The sequence below is a fragment of the Nerophis lumbriciformis genome, linkage group LG15 (assembly GCF_033978685.3).
Source record: "Nerophis lumbriciformis linkage group LG15, RoL_Nlum_v2.1, whole genome shotgun sequence".
Classification (NCBI taxonomy): domain Eukaryota; kingdom Metazoa; phylum Chordata; class Actinopteri; order Syngnathiformes; family Syngnathidae; genus Nerophis; species Nerophis lumbriciformis.
Window position 1 is genome coordinate 40,239,524 of NC_084562.2, and position 19,857 is coordinate 40,259,380.

Here is a 19,857-nt window from a genome sequence, read left to right on the forward strand (position 1 = left end):
TGTGTATTTTACTATATATATATATATATATATATATATATATATATAAATAAAATAAATACTTGAATTTCAGTGTTCATTTATTTACACATATACACACACATAACACTACTCTATTTATTGTTGTATTTGAAAGTGCAATGCTTTGCAGCCAGTAGCACAACCTTTGAAGGAACATAGGTACGGGCAGTGTAATATTCTGGGTTGGAGTCAATAATCAGGCGAGGTGACGAAGTTACGTCTCTTTACTTCATACTTCAGAACCGACTCCTACACTTGCCGTCAGGGTGCGCAATACAACGTAAACCGTTGGCAAACCAAAAAGTAACCACAAAGCACTATACCCAACATTCACCAGGAGATGGAAACAAACAACTTAGATCACTCTATTACAGGCAGCATCTGTGAAATTTCATTTGCAGGAAAGGAGTGAGTTTAGGGTTGAATTGATCGTATGCGAATTGAACGTCTACAGCAGGGATGTCAAACATGGGGCCCGGACAGGTTCAATTCGGCCCGCAAGATGAGTTTGCTAAGTGCCAAGTGAGCTGCATTTTTAAATGAAAGAAACAGCTGGATGTCTCAATAGCAATTCTGTTAAGCAAGCAAATACTTTATACCGGGCGAGCAAGTATACCAAGCATGAGTTACAAGGTAAACCGGGGCTGCGACTCCTCCCCCTCAACCCAACGTAAAACAAACAGGAGTCAAATAAACAATTGGTAGCCACGCTTAAAATGCTGCATGAGACACTGCACATTGTTATAGTTCTGTGAAAATGATTGTCTTCTGTGCAAACCTAAAGAAAGTGAACAGTGGAAATGACAAATGAAGTAGTTGATACATAGAAGCATTTTTATTTATGCTTTTTTTTTTTTGTTGTTCAACCCTAGATGGGCTGTGACTTAAAGTTTAATTGCTTTGCAGATACACTGAGGTTTAGTCAATGTTCATTGTGTTCTTCATGGTGTTTTTAAACTGCACCAATTTTTTCCTCAAAATGTTCAACTAACTTCAGGTGTTTTGTCCAGAGGATTATTTGTGACATGTACATTTTCAATGTGCTCGTTGTTTTTCGGGCCGAAGTAAAACAAATAAAACAAAAGTAGTCGTAGTTATATTTTTAAGTTATTATGTCATGATTGTAACCGTCCGGCCCTCGTGGGAATACATTTTCCTCCATGCGGCCCCTGAGCTAAAATGAGTTTGACACCCCTGGTCTACAGTATTACATTCTGTTTAGTGCAGTGAACCGGAAGTACAAGTGCCGTTCCGTCTTTTAGTCGTATAGTTTCTTCATTCATCGCTCCAAGCAAGGTGTGTAAGTTTTATAGTATAACTAAAACGATTCATACTTACGGATACTAAACCGTCACAAGTTTGATAGTAGTGTTTTCATGCATATTTGTACGTGCTATCGTAATGTAATAAACCTAGCGTCATTAGTGTTGGCTAATATGCTAACACATTTACAAGTGTCTGTGTCAGTAATATTAACTTACAATGGCATTCTTTTTGTATTATTTCAGCTTCACAAATTCGTCAGTAAATTCACCAAAATGATTGAGTCTGTTTAGCTGATTGGAGAGATAGCTTCCGCAGCTCGTGGGTCCATGACGAAGATTTCTGTTTTGTTTGATCAGCAGTTTTACTGCTGTGTTGCAGGCACCATTTGGAAACAATTAAGGTATGTAAATAAACCTTTACCGTATCTTTTTGTGTTTTCGCAACAGATATATTTGCGGCTTATAGCCTGGTGTAGCTAATATATGGAAAAATATTTTTTTCTTCTAAAATTTAGCGGGTGTTGCTTATATCACAGTGCGCTCTATAGTCCGGAAAATATGGTACATTTGTTTTTTACTTCATGTTTTTTTTTCTATTTTTGTCCCTGACAGTGTCCATAAAATTTTACTTGCACATGCGTCACAGCCGATTATGCAAATTAGACCATGACATCAACACGTCGCCCACATGTAGTCTGAGTCTACAAGGTGCATTCAGGTACTTCAGTGGCCACCTTGAAAGGTGATGTTGAACAAAGGGGCCCTGCTCACAATTCCTGTTAAAGTGAATCATGAAGGTGTTGAGGTCAGGGCTGTCAAGTTCTTCCACACTGAATTCATCCAACCTTGTCTTCATGGACTTTGCCTTGTATGACAACTGATAACAGCAAACGGTCCTCCAGCAAGTCATTAGAAATGCAATCTACAATTTAAAGAAATACATCCAGAGGAAACTGGATATTAGTTAAGTAACTGTGTATAAAGGGGGGGTTCAAAAAGTTGATACTTCTTTCCATTACCATTTTGAGATACGTTTAATTTAATTTAATTTAATTTTCTTAATACAATGTTCTTTTTTTTTTTGTGAAATAATAATATCGCCATTGAGCACAAGACTGTTCAATGGAGATATGTATGTACAGTCGCGATCAAAAGTTTACATACACTTGTAAAGAACATAATGTCATGGCTGTCTTGAGTTTCCAATAATTTCTACAACTCTTATTTTTTTGTGATAGAGTAATTGGAGCACATCCTTGTTGGTTACAAAAAAACATTCATGAAGTTTGGTTCTTTTATGAATTTCTTATGGGTCTACTGAACATGTGACCAAATCTGCTGGGTCAAAAGTATACATACAGCAATGTTAATATTTGGTTACATGTCCCTTGGCAAGTTTCACTGCAATAAGGCGCTTTTGGTAGCCATCCACAAGCTTCTGGCAAGCTTCTGGTTGAATTTTTGACCACTCCTCTTCACAAAATTGGTGCAGTTCAGCTAAATTTGTTGGTTTTCTGACATGGACTTGTTTCTTCAGCATTGTCCACACTTTTAAGTCAGGACTTTGGGGAGGCCATTCTAAAACCTCAATTCTAGCCTGATTTAGCCATTCCTTTACCACTTTTGACATGTGTTTGGGGTCATTGTTCTGTTGGAACCCCCAACTGCGCCCAAGACCCAACCTCCGGGCTGATGATTTTCGGTTGTCCTGAAGAATTTGGAGGTAATCCTCCTTTTTCATTGTCCCATTTAAAACACCAGTTCCATTGGCAGCATAATACTACCACCACCATGCTTGACGGTAGGTATGGTGTTCCTGTTATTGGAAACGCAAGACAGCATGACATTATGTTCTTTACAAGTGTATGTCAATTTTTGATCGCGACTGTATATTATGTACTACATGTATGATGTGGAGCTGACTATGACATACTCAATAAATAACGTACAATGTAAAAAATATAAACATCCTTAGCACTGACCTCATAATGTGATGGTTATAACCATACCAGTAGCTCGATACCAGTGACGTGCGGTGAGGTTGATGGCTGGTGAGGCACTGACTTCATCACAGTCAGATTTACAAACATATGAACCCTAAAGAGTATCTTATTCACCATTTGATTGGCAGCAGTTAACGGGTTATGTTTAAAAGCTCATACCAGCATTCTTCCCTGCTTGGCACTCAGCATCAAGAGTTGGAATTGGGGGTTAAATCACCAAAAATGATTCCCGGGCGCGGCGCCGCTGCTGCCCACTGCTCCCCTCACCTCCCAGAGGGTGAACAAGGGGATGGGTCAAATGCAGAGGACAAATTTCACCACACCTAGTGTGTGTGTGACAATCATTGGTACTTTAACTTAACTTTAACTTTACACATACAAACTGTAGCACACAAAAAAGCACATTTAACACAAAAAAAACGTTATTATGGTCTTACCTTTACTTATAAATGCGCCGCTGTTGTGCTGGATTAATGAACCCCCTGACGGGAGTGTTATATCAACTAAAGCCCTCACTTCAACTTTCCACGTGCAAGATTGAATCTATTTAAAAAAGTGTAACCGAGGGTGCGATGTGAGCTGGGCGGAAGCCGAAGGCAGGGCACTTGGCGGTCCGATCCTCGGCTACAGAAGCTAGCTCTTGGGACGTGGAACGTCACCTCGCTGGGAGGGAAGGAGCCTGAGCTAGTGCGCGAGGTGGAGAAGTTCCGGCTAGATATAGTCGGACTCACTTCGACGCACAGCAAGGGCTCTGGAACCACTTCTCTCGAGAGGGGCTGGACTCTCTTCCACTCTGGCGTTGCCAGCAGTGAGAGGCGACGGGTTGGGGTGGCAATTCTTGTTTCCCCCCGGCTCAGAGCCTGTACGTTGGAGTTCAACCCGGTGGACGAGAGGGTAGCTTCCCTCCGCCTTCGGGTGGGGGAACGGGTCCTGACTGTGGTTTGCGCTTACGCGCCAAACCGCAGCTCAGAGTACCCACCCTTTTTGGATTCACTCGAGGGAGTACTGGAGAGTGCTCCCCCGGGTGATTCCCTCGTTCTACTGGGGGACTTCAATGCTCATGTTGGCAGCGACAGTGAAACCTGGAGAGGCGTGATTGGGAAGAATGGCTGCCCGGATCTGAACCCGAGCGGTGTTTTGTTATTGGACTTTTGTGCCCGTCACAGATTGTCCATAACGAACACCATGTTCAAACATAAGGGTGTCCATATGTGCACTTGGCACCAGGACACCCTAGGCCGCAGTTCCATGATCGACTTTGTAGTTGTGTCATCGGATTTGCGACCTCATGTTTTGGACACTCGGGTGAAGAGAGGGGCGGAGCTTTCTACCGATCACCACCTGGTGGTGAGTTGGCTGCGATGGTGGGGGAAGATGCCGGACAGACCTGGCAGGCCCAAACGCATTGTGAGGGTTTGCTGGGAACGTCTAGCAGTCTCCTGTCAGAGAGAGTTTCAATTCCCACCTCCGGAAGAACTTTGAACATGTCACGAGGGAGGTGCTGGACATTGAGTCCGAATGGACCATGTTCCGCGCCTCTATTGTCGAGGCGGCTGATTGGAGCTGTGGCCGCAAGGTAGTTGGTGCTTGTCGTGGCGGTAATCCTAGAACCCGTTGGTGGACACCGGCGGTGAGGGATGCCGTCAAGCTGAAGAAGGAGTCCTATCAGGTTCTTTTGGCTCATAGGACTCCTGAGGCAGTGGACAAGTACCGACAGGCCAAGCGGTGTGCGGCTTCAGCGGTCGCAGAGGCAAAAACTCGGACATGGGAGGAGTTCGGTGAGGCCATGGAAAACGACTTCCGGACGGCTTCGAAGCAATTCTGGACCACCATCCGCCGCCTCAGGAAGGGGAAGCAGTGCACTATCAACACCGTGTATGGCGAGGATGGTGTTCTGCTGACCTCGACTGCGGATGTTGTGGATCGGTGGAGGGAATACTTCGAAGACCTCCTCAATCCCACCAACACGTCTTCCTATGAGGAAGCAGTGCCTGGGGAGTCTGTGGTGGGCTCTCCTATTTCTGGGGCTGAGGTTGCTGAGGTAGTTAAAAAGCTCCTCGGTGGCAAGGCCCCGGGGGTGGATGAGATCCGCCCGGAGTTCCTTAAGGCTCTGGATGCTGTGGGGCTGTCTTGGTTGACAAGACTCTGCAGCATCGCGTGGACATCGGGGGCGATACCACTGGATTGGCAGACCGGGGTGGTGGTTCCTCTCTTTAAGAAGGGGAACCGGAGGGTGTGTTCTAACTATCGTGGGATCACACTCTTCAGCCTTCCCGGTAAGGTCTATTCAGGTGTACTGGAGAGGAGGCTACGCCGGATAGTCGAACCTCGGATTCAGGAGGAACAGTGTGGTTTTTGTCCTGGTCGTGGAACTGTGGACCAGCTCTATACTCTCGGCAGGGTCCTTGAGGGTGCATGGGAGTTTGCCCAACCAGTCTACATGTGTTTTGTGGACTTGGAGAAGGCATTCGACCGTGTCCCTCGGGAAGTCCTGTGGGGAGTGCTCAGGGAGTATGGGGTATCGGACTGTCTGATTGTGGCAGTCCGCTCCCTGTATGCTCAGTGCCAGAGCTTGGTCCGCATTGCCGGTAGTAAGTCGGACACGTTTCCAGTGAGGGTTGGACTCCGCCAAGGCTGCCCTTTGTCACCGATTCTGTTCATAACTTTTATGGACAGAATTTCTAGGCGCAGTCAAGGCGTTGAGGGGATCTGGTTTGGTGGCTGCAGGATTAGGTCTCTGCTTTTTGCAGATGATGTGGTCCTGGACACGTTTCCAGTGAGGGTTGGACTCCGCCAAGGCTGCCCTTTGTCACCGATTCTGTTCATAACTTTTATGGACAGAATTTCTAGGCGCAGTCAAGGCGTTGAGGGGATCTGGTTTGGTGGCTGCAGGATTAGGTCTCTGCTTTTTGCAGATGATGTGGTCCTGATGGCTTCATCTGGCCAGGATCTTCAGCTCTCGCTGGATCGGTTCGCAGCCGAGTGTGAAGCGACTGGGATGAGAATCAGCACCTCCAAGTCCGAGTCCATGGTTCTTGCCCGGAAAAGGGTGGAGTGCCATCTCCGGGTTGGGGAGGAGATCTTGCCCCACGTGGAGGAGTTCAAGTACCTCGGAGTCTTGTTCACGAGTGAGGGAAGAGTGGATCGTGAGATCGACAGGCGGATCGGTGCGGCGTCTTCAGTAATGCGGACGCTGTATCGATCCGTTGTGGTGAAGAAGGAGCTGAGCCGGAAGGCAAAGCTCTCAATTTACCGGTCGATCTACGTTCCCATCCTCACCTATGGTCATGAGCTTTGGGTTATGACCGAAAGGACAAGATCACGGGTACAAGCGGCCGAAATGAGTTTCCTCCGCCGGGTGGCGGGGCTCTCCCTTAGAGATAGGGTGAGAAGCTCTGCCATCCGCGAGGAGCTCAAAGTAAAGCCGCTGCTCCTCCACATCGAGAGGAGCCAGATGAGGTGGTTCGGACATCTGGTCAGGATGCCACCTGAACGCCTCCCTAGGGAGGTGTTTAGGGCACGTCCGACCGGTAGGAGGCCGCGGGGAAGACCCAGGACACGTTGGGAAGACTATGTCTCCCGGCTGGCCTGGGAACGCCTCGGGGTCCCACAGGAAGAGCTGGACGAAGTGGCTGGGGAGAGGGAAGTCTGGGCTTCCCTGCTTAGGCTGCTGCCCCCGCGACCCGACCTCGGATAAGCGGAAGAAGATGGATGGATGGATGGTAACCGAGGGTTTATAAATGTCGCCTATACTGTATGAAACTACAAAATAACAAACACGGAGGCTCCAGTTTACACGAGGACCACTTTATTTACCTTCTTTTAAAAACTTCCGCTCCACTCCAACGTGTCAAAATTCCGCTCTTCGCGCCTTCAAAATAAGAGCTCAAGGCATATACTGTATAACAGCGCATAACAGGAACTTAACATCACAAAGAGGAAAGCCCATAAAAATAGGTTACAAAAGTTATTTAATAAGAAGCCAAAAAGTGCAAAAACAATAATGTTTGTGTTGGAGGAGTTGTGAATTAGATACACCTGCAGTCTGCAGGTGTACCTAATGTTGTGGCCCAGCAGTCATTCACAACTCCTCCAACACGAACATTATTGTTTTTGCACTTTTTGGCTTCTTATGAAATAACTTTTTTAAATAGATTCAATCTTGCACGTGGAAAGTTTAAGTGTGGGCTTTAGTTGATATAACACTCCCATCAGGGGTTGCCATGCATTCTACGGCGGGGGTGCAGGAGGCGAGCCTCAGCCAGTGCGTCTTTTGCAGCCCTTTTATGATCGCTCAGCACAAGAAATACTTTACACACATACAGTTGTTGACAAAATACACTGTACATTATATACCTCAGCTAACTAAACTATGGAAATGTATAATATAGTTCATATAGCAATACGGTCTCACTGCACAGCAGACCAGCAGTTAGCCCAGTCCGTCCATGTTGAGGCACTGAGTGACGTGCCTCGACTGGCTGCTGTTCACCGCACCGTCTCTTCTCAGTATTTGAACGGCAAATGTGAAAATTCAGCGATATTGAATAAAAATAATCTAAAACTGGTGAAGTTAAATGGAACATAACTTTATAGTATAATCACTGGATACATTTAACAATTTAATATATATTTTTTTCTTTTTAAATGTTTTTTCTTTCCATGATGGCAGGTGAGGCGGGGCCTCACCTGCCTCTAGTGACTGCACGTCACTGCTCGATACTACTACAGATTCACAAGAAATGTGATCTGATGATAACCCACATATGACCTTATTTAACACTACTTGGCCACCTGGATCATGAATTTAACAGTTGGAATGGTTGGATGACTTTTTTGTGCTTTTTTTCTGTTCAAGTGATGCTCTTTTTTTTAACACCATAACTTTTTGGCAATCACCACTTTAGAAAAGAAACAAGTCCCCGGAGAACCCTTATAAATCCATAGGCTTTAATGAGTCACTTCAGACTACTGATCCGGGGAATATGCCTCAATCATCACAGCTGGCAATGTCCTTTTTTTTTCAGCTGCTAAATAAAAAAAAGCTATAATATCCATACACTTGGGTGTTAACAAGGCTTCTTCAGGGCAGGCCCAGGCAAGGCTGCACATTACACACAGGCTACTTAACGCAGGCATGCCACTTTGCTGGACTCCGTATTGCAGAGCTCAAGTAGCCATCGCATATAATAGCTCAATCCCTGACTCTCTCATCTGAGATGCAGTATATATGAACATCATATTGCAGTGCAATATAATTGCAACTTTGAGATTTTCCACATGTAACTAATTTCGTATAATATGTCAAGTGCGTTTAATTGCTCGTATTTAGTCGCATGTATTCTATTATACTTAGTCTTTTAAAATCAAGGACTGCCTTTTGTCGTGCAGTTGAACACTTCCTTTCTGTCTTACAACCGGGACTCTATCATTATCCACATTTGGTGACTCATCTTTAGTCCCTACTGTGGCCATATTTATCGAGTATAAGACGAGGCACTAAGCAGTGGGCTCGCCGCAAGGGAAAGTTTTCAGCATTTTTTTTGCAGCATCAAAAACCAAGATATCAGCTGCCTCTAAAGCTTGCGGTTTCACACAAGAATTAAAGAAAATTAAACAATAATCCCTTGCTGGAGTCATAATAACCTAATGAGACAGCTGTTGAGACACAGGTTTTTAGACCTTGACATTAATAGTTAAGTTCTATTATACACTATAAATTCTGTTTATATACTCTATATGAAGACCGTATTTTTCTGACTATAGAGCGCACCGGTATAAATGCCGCACCCACTAAAGTTTAGAAGAAAAATATAGATAGATATATAGATATAACTCATGTGAAATTAGTTATTTACATAAAAAGACCTTAATTGTTTCTAAACGGCGCATGTAACACGGCAGTAAAACAGATGATCATACAAAACAGAAGTCATTGTTATGGACCCACTAGCTGTGGAAGAGAGCTCACCAATCAGCTAAACAGACTCAATAACTCCACGGTGACGGTGAATTGGTGAAACAATGCAAAAATAACGCAATTTTAAGTTATTAATACTAACACAGACAGTTGTAAACGTGTTAGCATATTAGCTCATGCTAACAACGCTAGCTTGATTACAATGGCACGTACGAATGTGCATGAAAAAACTCCTACAGACATCACACATGGGACGGTTTACTAAGTATGAATTGTTTTAGTTAGTTTGTAAAACTTACAAACGTTGCTTGGAGAGATGAATGAAGAAACCATGCAAGTAGAAACGCTATGGACGACTAGAAGACAGAACGGCACTTGTACTTCCGGTTCAAGGCACTAAACAGAACAAAATACTTTAGACAAGCGGTGCTCACACTTTTTCAGCAGGGGCGAGCTACTTTTCAAATGAGCAAATCGAGGTGATCTGTGTATGTATGTATATATATATATATATATATATATATATATATATATATATATATATATATATATATATATATATATATCTTTTTGATGATCACTAATTTTAAGTCTAATTTCTTTATTGCATGGCTGGCGATCGACTGACACCCTCCGCAATCGACCGGTAGCTCGCAATTGATCTAATAGGCACCCCTGCTGTAGACATTTGACCCACCGCACCTGCAGTCCGATGGCACCATAGCACAAACAATAACACACGTTTTCAGTGTCTCTGCTTGTGTTCTATAAAAACCAGTTGTTGAATACAATACAATATGACCGTTAGCGAAGAAAAGCCATAAATTAGCCTCACCGTTTTATAAGCCGCAGGGTTCAGAGCGCAGGAAAAAATAGCGATTTATAGTCCGGAAAATACGGTAGTGCGTTGTGAACCAACACCCTTGTCATTTCCTGCTGTTAGCTGATTGGCCATGAGCTCAAAAAGTTGTCTTGTACAGTTCCCCGATTGTTTCCTGTGAGCTCAAAAGGTTGCCCAGGGGTCGGCAATCCAAAATGTTGAAAGAGCCGTATTGGACCAAAAATACCCAAAAAAAATCCGTCTGGAGCCGCAAAAAATTAAAAGCCTTATATAAGTGATCTAATTAAGTCAACACATGATGTAAGTGTCTTTATTAGCTATATTAGCCTACTATCAAAATTACTATGTGTCGCAGGCTGAAGCAAATCTTCGTTGACAGAAATGTTGAAATGTAATATTTATTCTACACATTTTTACAAACATTTGTAACATGGAGGCTTCTCAGAGGTTGAGATAACTCCTGGAAATGATTGGCTTAGAATGGCCAAAGGTATAGATGTGTGTGTTCAAGTTAAAGGAAACGGCAGGCTGTCTTCTTCTAATGGATTTATAACAATCTTTGCAAGCTGGGTAACGTTTGCTGCGGTCTGGAACAACGTGTCACACAAACAACTATCAGACATGCAGCCAATGTTACATACAGATAATATGTAATGAGAAATGCTGATATAAAATAAATACACAGAGGAAATAGGAAAATAAATTAGCTCAAATATACCTACAGGTGAGGCATACTGATGCAATATGTACATACAGCTAGCCTAAATAGCATGTTAGCATCGATTAGCTTGACCAAATATGCATGATTAGCACTCCAACAAGTCAATAACATCAACAAAGTTCACCGTTGTACATTCACGCACAGTATACAACGTTTGGTGGACAAAATGAGACAAAGAAGGAGTGGCATAAAATATGTCTTTCTTTGGCATCGTCAAAGAAAGTTAAACAAACTATGGTGAGTTCAAGGACCACCAAAATTAGTAGGTCAAAACGGTGCTCGCCAAATACTGTCATCAGAGAATCATGTTTATTATAAACAGTGGGATTTCTAACAATTAGGAAGGTTTGTGTTATGTTGTCCTCCTACAGAAACCATATTAAAACAAAAGTAGATTTTTTTTGGCCACAGGTTGCAGACCCCCGATATAGCCATACTATATTCTGCCCGTCATTCTGATCGTAGGGCAGAGGATGGCAATATGAAATAATTCATGTCATAGCGATTATATTACACAATTTACTCCAGGTCTGTGTGTTGAACCAATAAAACAGCATGGGGGTGTTAAATCACAAGTGTGCGTCTGAGTCATAAAGATGCAGACATTGCTTGTAAATGGATGGACGTTTGTTTTTACAGGGGATAAGTAAGTTAAGGTGGATTCCAGTTGGATTGCTGATCACACCGTTGAGCAAGGCATAAACCCAGAATGACATGTAGCATAATCAATCGTACGATTTCCTATTGTACAGGATCACAAGTGTGCATGTATCTAGCTGTGTATGCATTAGGGACGCAACGATATGAACATTTTGTATCAATGTGACCAGAATTATCACACTATTATTGCAAAATGGTATATTATTTTTTAAATAACTAAGCTAAATAGACCCACTGTTGGAAAGTTCACTACATTGCATGTTTTGAGTTCTTTATGCTTCACTGATGAGAGTGGTCTGGCAGGCTTTGTGGCGTCCCACTTTTTGTAGCAGTCCTTAAACACATCGTAAAGACACACTGTCATATTCTTTTGAGTATAGCTCGATCACTCTGCGTAGTAGCAATGTGCACAATACTGCAAGGGCATCTACAATGATCATACGCCATGTGCCTCCCGTACACTGGGGGGGTACTTATTTCATTTTAGTACAAATAACTGAATTACCTTTACGGTTGACCTATGACGCTACACTCAGTGTCGTAACTAGGATTTGACAAATACCAATGTCAAAAATTGGCTGTCCCAGAGGAATTTTGAAGGGAATCATGAGTGTCCCAGCACCATATACATTATATTACCTTGAGCAAGACAATTCATTTCCAGAATAACAAAAGCTGTAACTGATCTATATCAGGGGTGTCAAACTCATTTTAGCTCAGGGGCAGCAAGGAGGAAATTATGTGCACACGCGGGCCGGACTATTAAAATCATGGCATTACAACTAAAAAATAAAAACCTCATATTGTTTTTTTGGTCTTACATTGGCCAAAAATAGAACAAATGTCAATAAGTGGTCCTTGGGTTGTGTTTTCCCGGAATGCAAAGGAAAGTTGGCGCGGGCAAGGCGTGAATGTGAGTACATTTTTATTTTAACACTAACAAACTACAAAAAGGGGTACAAACAAAAGGCGCGCTCACAGGCGGAGAAAAACTTGGCTAAGAAAACAAAACTAGGACAAAGGCAAAACTATGGACGTGAAACTAATAAACACTTACTGTGACAAGAGCAAAACAAACACTTACGTGGCATGGCATGAAGCTAACACTATGGAATAAGCAGGGCATGATAATGACAGAGGTACACAGAGTTGATAGATACAGGGTAGATAGATATGATAATGTCACCAGGCCGACTGCCTGGCAACAACAAGCTTAAATACTGGTGACATGATTAGTGAAAACAGGTGCATGACTCAAAATGTGAAAACGTGGTGCGTGACATGAGGATGTGAACCAGGTGAAACTAATGGCTACTATGGTGACAAAGCAAGGGAGTGAAGACAAGAACTAAAAAGTGTCCAAAAACCAAGCAAAACATAACTAAACTAAACATGATCACAGACATGACAACAAACACATACTGAAAATATTACATTAAAAATATAGAAAAAAAATACTAAATAAAGTTTAGATCCATGAAGGAAAGAAGAAAGTGAATGAATGTTTATAACTGAATAAATTTACATATGCATAACAAATTGTTTTCTTTTGTATTACTTTTTTTTTTTATGAATTAAGTACCGTTGATGCCAACCTTTTACCAAAACATAATATAGAATAATGCATCATGCATACATTTATAATTTATTTTCAAAACGCTTACAAAAAAGTGGGACCCCAAAAATGTACTGTGAGACTCCATTTTTATGACTTGATGGGGGTCCCAGGGACCCCATTTTGAGAATTCCTAGCGCCAACACTGATGGAGTATTGGTGCGTGCAAAACAACAGCAGGCGGCTGTGGCCTGCGGGCCGGTTCTAATACTAATCAAATATCCTCCCAGGGGCCATAGATAATTCATTCGCGGGCCGGATTTGGCCCGCGAGCCTTGACTGTGACACCCCTGAACTATAACTATCTATCACTCATCTAACATATTTGATAATCAGCATGATTTTATAACAGTCAACTTTTTAATTGATATCCTAAAGTTTAGCATATTAAATAATTTTAACATCATCCATCCAGCCATCCTTTTTTTACCACTTGTCCCTTTCGGGGTATCAGGGGGTGCTGGAGCCTATCTCAGCTGCACTCAGGCGGTCGGCTGGGTACACCCTGGACAAGTCGCCACCTCATCGCAGGGCCAACACAGATAGACAGACAACATTCACACACTAGGGCCAATTTAGTGTTGCCAATCAACCTATCCCCAGGTGCATGTCTTTGGAGGTGGGAGGAAGCTGGAGTACCCGGAGGGAACCCACACAGTCACGGGGAGAACATTCAAACTCCACACAGCATTAAAAAATACATTTAAAAAACACACAAACTTTTCAATCAGTCATATCATCATCCTTTTGTCACATGACATGACATGACATGACTTCGGTGTCCTCAATTGCAGTTACGGCCATGGTCACACTAGGATTTGCGGATCCTTAGAACTTGTTTTAAGTGATGTCCTCTGTAATATTGGCACAGATTACAAATATTGCATCTCTAATGGCTATGCTGATGTTAAATAGTAGACAGCATCAAAATAATTATCTTGGACTGCGCTACGAACATGACCCCAATACCAAAAATGTATCGGGTCAGATGCAAAGAAAGCCAGCGGAAGAGTTTTTTTCGAAGGAATTTTCGGACGTAAATCAATTGAAACAAAACTTTGGAATGTCTCAAAGTTAATTCAAAAAGCTCTGCGGAGAGAGTTTTAAATCCGAAGTATTTTAATTTTTGACAGTCCGTATTTATTGACAAGCATACGTCGGACAAAGCTGCAGCACAATCGCCTGCGTCCTCACAGCCATATCTGCGCAACTGCTAGTTTGCACTTTCTTTCCAGACCTACTACGTTTGTACATAAAGTCGCAAAACAGCGGCTGCAACACAATTTCAGTCTTAATAGATCACCGTGCGTGTGTTAAATAATTAGATTTACATTTTCTCCTCCCACTATTGTGGCCGTTTTGATGATCAGCATATATTCTGCATATTCATGAAGACAGAGATGCAAAATGGCTTACGCTCCTTATTTTGATTATTTAAAGGGGCCCCATTATGCAAAACCAACTTGTCTTACCTATTGGTATCTGCTGTTGTGTATTTGGAATCTGCATAAGTCCAATAAATGTTTAATTGAACTGTAGAGGCACTGCGGAAATATTTATAAAACAATCGTGCCTTGCGTCATACTTCCACTTAACGAGCTGTTTGTAATTTGCTCTGTCCTGTGACGTTTTCTGACCTGTGACATCAGCGGATTATCCATATATGGTATAAATTAACCCAAATGCTTTGCGCGTGTCCGCCATTGCAGTCCTACTGTGACGATATGTCACATTTACATCTGGTTATGCTTCCTTAGTTTGTTATTTTCCTGTGTAGCGCTCTTATGTTTGGTTCCTTTTCCCGCATGTCTCCTGAGCGCTTGTTCCCTCACCTGTCCCTGATTAGCAGCCTGGCACACCTGGTTGCAGTTGCCAATCAGGCTGCCATTTATTCCTGCTTCGCCCTCCAGTCAGGGCTCGAGGATTGTAAATGTCACTGACTTTTAGCTGCGTGCTGTGTGCTGCTCCTCCCTTGGTTGAATATAATTAAATATGTGTGTTACCTGCACGTCATCCTCCTGTCTCCTGCATCTTGGGGTCACAACTACCACAGCCATGCGAGTCCGTGACAGTCAAGAAAGTTCTTCCTTTTCGCTATCCACTTGTTGTGGGGCAGACTGGCCCGTACATGCACACGCATCCTTCACTGTTGCCATTTTTAATACAATGTAGGGCAGGGGTCTCAAACTCAATTTACCTGGGAGGCACTGGATGCAGAAACTGGGTGAGGCTGGGCGGCAAGAAAAGATTTCTTAAAAAAAATCTAACATGACCTTTTTAATGAATTCACCTTCTTTGAATGGCTTTCCCGCCCTAGCAACCATCTCACTCACCATGTAGCTAGCTTTGACTGCTGCATCGTTCTTTTCGCTTGCTTTCTTGACGAAATCTTGTTGCCTCAGTAGACTGGTTTTAAAATTTGCAACCTGTTTCACTCTCTCATCTACCTAGTATTTTGCATACTCCTCAGCATGTCTAGTTGTATAATGACGTTTCAAATTGTATTCCTTGTGCACCGCAACTTTCTCTGTATCAACTACAGAAAAGAGCTATAAGGATTATTCATAAAGTATATTACTTAGAACACACTAACACAGTATTTATTAATTCGGGTTTATTGAAATTACAGGAGCTAGTAAAGTTACAGACATTATGTGTCATGTTTAAGGCTAAAACTAAAACATTACCAGCAAATTTACAAAAAATGCCTCATACAACGTGTGTCCGGGCCGGCACTCTGTTAGTGTGGAGAAAAAGATGATGCGGTGACAGTTTCTAGAGGACACTAAAGGCAGGGGTGCTGGAGCCTACCTCAGCTGCATTCGGGCGGTAGGCGAGGTACACCCTGGACAAGTCGTAACTGCACATTACCCTTCAAATAAACAAATACAAATACAAGTGGAGCGACGTAAATAGGACCCTCCACAAAACGGAGCGTCCTAAAGAGACGGTCAGAAAGCTGCTTGAAATCAGTCTGTAAAACATGATCTGTGCAAATTGTGACAAACGAACCACCATTACATGCTATGTAGACCACTAAGATGTTTTTAAAAGTAGAAAAATAATCATAATATATATTTATTGAATCACAATTATTGAAATTCAAAGATTTGGTGCTTCTGCAAACAGCTGAAAGTATGTACAAAGCAAACTATAACCTGCTACCCAAGAATGTACAACAATTATTCTCAACAAAAGAGGAGAAATGTAATCTTAGAGGAAAATCTAATTTAAAACATGTGTATGCTCGTGTAACACTTAAAGCCTTTAGTATATCTGTATGTGGAATTAAAATATGGAATGGATTAACCAAAGAAATCAAACAAAGCACCAATATGATTCAGTTTAAGAGACTGTTCAAACTAAAAGTGTTCACAAAGTACACAGAACAACAATAATGATGAACATCTTGAACCCTTTTTTTTTTTATTGAGACAAAGATTATTTATGTATTTAGTATGTGTTTGCTTACTAAAGTATATTATTTATGTATTATGTATTTGTTCACTGTTCCGTTGCAGAGAACAAGGAAATTGGATGACATTGCTATGGTATGAAAAGGGGTAGGATTAAACTGAAACTGAACTGAACTAATATGATCCCTCTTTAAGAGACGCAAAGCCTCCGCGTGCACGTTTAGTAGATGCAAGTGTTTTAACACAGGCAAACTTCTAGTAGAAATGAATATCATTTGACTGTTCCGTCATGGGTCACGTCTTTTGTTTTGGTAATGTTTTGATATGGTTTTAGAATAGAATAGAATAGAATGCCTTTTATTGTCACTATGCACAGGTACAATGAGATTAAAAGCAACTCCAGTATCAGTGCGAGAGTCTACAAATATGCAAAACATAGGAAGAAAAAAGAAAGAAAAATAGTGCAAAAGGAGGTAAGGTGCACAGTCCAGTCCTGAGAACGAAGGTTCAGAATGTGTTGTTTACAGGAATAAATAGTATACTATATATATATAGGATTTTTAAGTCATTCTGCTCTGTAGATAGGTTATTTGCATTCATGTATTAAATCATATAAATAATGATAGCTTTACCCACATTAACCTGTTTATTGTGACAGCCCTAGTTTAATGATAAAAAACAACAACTACTGAACTCAACGTGCTTGGCTTTTCTTCCTAAAACCACAATCAGCAGCAGGTGTTATGTGACCTTAACCTGGCGTGACACACAAAACACACATTCTATTTATTAGTACTTGTTTCTCATGTGCACAAAAATGAACCGTCAGACAACAACAACATGGCACAACACACAGCGGAGAGAGCCGCACACAGACATGCAGACTGCTCATTAATATGACCGGAGCCTGCATGACCTTGTGGTGTGTGCTTAGGCCACCACATTAGACACAACAAGTGCCTGACTGACTTGGCACCTCGGGGTGTGTGCAGCATCCCATCTCACTGGTTGTGAGTGTGTGTGCGTGTGTGTGTTGTTTTCTTTAGGGGAGTGGGCAAAGAGGCAGACTAGCAAAATATGACATGGCAGTTGGCAGCTTGTTGCAATGACCCCCCCAGCATCCCTGCTTGACATGACACACTCAAGGGCATCTGCCAACCAACGCGAGATCTGTGAACTATGAAAGAAAGCATGAGGAAAAAAATGTCACCCACCTTTGCTGCTCTCTTCCTCCCTGTTGAGATGCATGTCTCCTCTTTGTTTTTCTTTTTTTTTTGTTTAGACTGTTCTCTCCGCCAAAGAGTAAACTCTCATTCTTAGCTTCTCGACGTCCTTTAATTGCCTTGCCTCGGTTTGGAACGCATGAACGCGCTTGCCCGGCACTTGCGCGCGTCCCTGCTAGCCGTTGCCGAGCTGGAGCAGGTAGTCTAGGTGATGCGTGTATAGATGGGTGTCTGCGTGTATTTTTGGCTCGCTCACTTCGCACCCTCCGTCCCTTGTTTTCCCAGCCCGGAGTGGCTCTCAGGAATGATTGTGAGGGGTTTGAGGGAGGATCCGGCAGGCAGGCAGGCAGGCACAGACGGGCGGGGTGACGCCAAGAAAGTCGGGAGGAGGTCGATAGGCGCTCGTTTCATCACTCATCCTAATACATGCACCAACAAAAAGTCGTTTTTAATGCGTCCATTTGTTGCACGAACTGTTCTTTCAACGTCTGCAAAAGGAGGATGCTTGGATGCGTGGCTTAATCGCACCGTTCACGTCGTCTGTAGCTATACTCATAATTCATTGAGGTGTATTCTTATTGTTTTTATTTTGCATTTGTTCCGCTGTTATTTGACGCAAGTTCTTCACTGCTCACGTAAGTGTCAGTTTCATGAGGACCTCCATGTGCTGCCATTACGGTCATCTTGTCATTACAGCCAATAGGTCTGTCCTGTCGATATCACAGCACATTAACTCACCGTTCACGTTCTCTGGTGGCACGTCTGACGCAGCTCGTTGGTGACCTCTAGTGTCCTATTTGAGTCAGTGCCCCCTTAATCAAATTACAGATAGAACTGTCATTCCGCCTTTACGAGAGAGAGCCAATATTTTAGCAATATATTTTTTTATGCAGACGTCATACCGGTTTGTATTCATTTAAATGTGGATTTGACGTGGATTTTTGTTGGGTGTGGTAATTTATTTATGAAACAAATGAAAACCTATTTGGACGTGTATTTGTTTGTAATGCAAAATCGTGTCCGCTAGGTGTCAGTATTGACGGGTGAATCAAATGTATGTATTATATACACTATATTGCCAAAAGTATTCGGCCACCGGCCTTGACTCACATATGAACTTGAAGTGCCATCCCATTTCTAACCCATAGGGTTCAATAGGATGTCGGTTCACCTTTTGCAGCTATTACAGCTTCAACTCTTCTGGGAAGGCTGTCCACAAGGTTGCGGAGTGTGTTTAGACTTAGACTTAGACAAACTTTAATGATCCACAAGGGAAATTCTTCAACACAGTAGCTCAGTTACAATGATGGAAAGTGTAAGGATGGAAAGGACAATGCAGGTATTCATCCATCCATTTTCTACCGCTTATTCCCTTCGGGGTCGCGGGGGGCGCTGGAGCCTATCTCAGCTACAATTGGGCGGAAGGCGGCATACACCCTGGACATACGGTATAGCTCGGTTGGTAGAGTGGCCGTGCCAGCAACTTGAGGGTTGCAGGTTCGATCCCCGCTTCCGCCAGCCTAGTCACTGCCGTTGTGTCCTTGGGCAAGACACTTTACCCACCTGCTCCCAGTGCCACCCACACTGGTTTAAATGTAACTTAGATATTGGGTTTCACTATGTAAAGCGCTTTGAGTCACTTGAGAAAAAGTGCTATATAAATGTAATTCACTTCACTTCACTTCACATGTCGCCACCTCATCGCAGGGCCAACACAGATAGACAGACAACATTCACACTCACATTCACACACTAGGGCCAATTTAGTGTTGCCAATCAACCTATCCCCAGGTGCATGTCTTTGGAGGTGGGAGGAAGCCGGAGTACCCGGAGGGAACCCACGCAGTCACGGGGAGAACATGCAAACTCCACACAGAAAGATCCCGAGGCCGGGATTGAACTCACGACTACTCAGGACCTTCGTATTGTGAGGCAGACGCACTAACCCCTCCTCCACCGTGCTGCCCCAATGCAGGTATAAATAGACTAATATAGCGATAAAAAATCTAACATATATACGAATATATACATAATATGTGTACAGAATAATATATATACAGATATATTATGTCAATAACATATATACAATATATACCAATGACCATGTACAATATTACAGTATATAGAGTATATGTGACAGCAGCAGCATAAAATAGAGAGTAGATCCAGCAG

The 19,857-nt window shown here is 42.6% G+C and overlaps 1 protein-coding gene across 2 annotated transcripts in view; it reads right to left on the reverse strand.

The window, feature by feature from the left end:
* LOC133616116 (synaptotagmin-7-like) overlaps positions 1 to 17,988 on the reverse strand; it is a 463,372-nt gene extending 445,384 nt beyond the window's left edge. For both annotated transcript variants that reach the window (XM_061975228.1, XM_061975227.1), the window contains exon 1: positions 17,677 to 17,988. In XM_061975228.1, the coding sequence (XP_061831212.1) occupies positions 17,677 to 17,710 (34 nt within the window). In that variant the 5' untranslated portion in view covers positions 17,711 to 17,988. The remainder of the gene's footprint in view (positions 1 to 17,676) is intronic.
* Between the last annotated feature and the right edge of the window lie 1,869 nt (positions 17,989 to 19,857).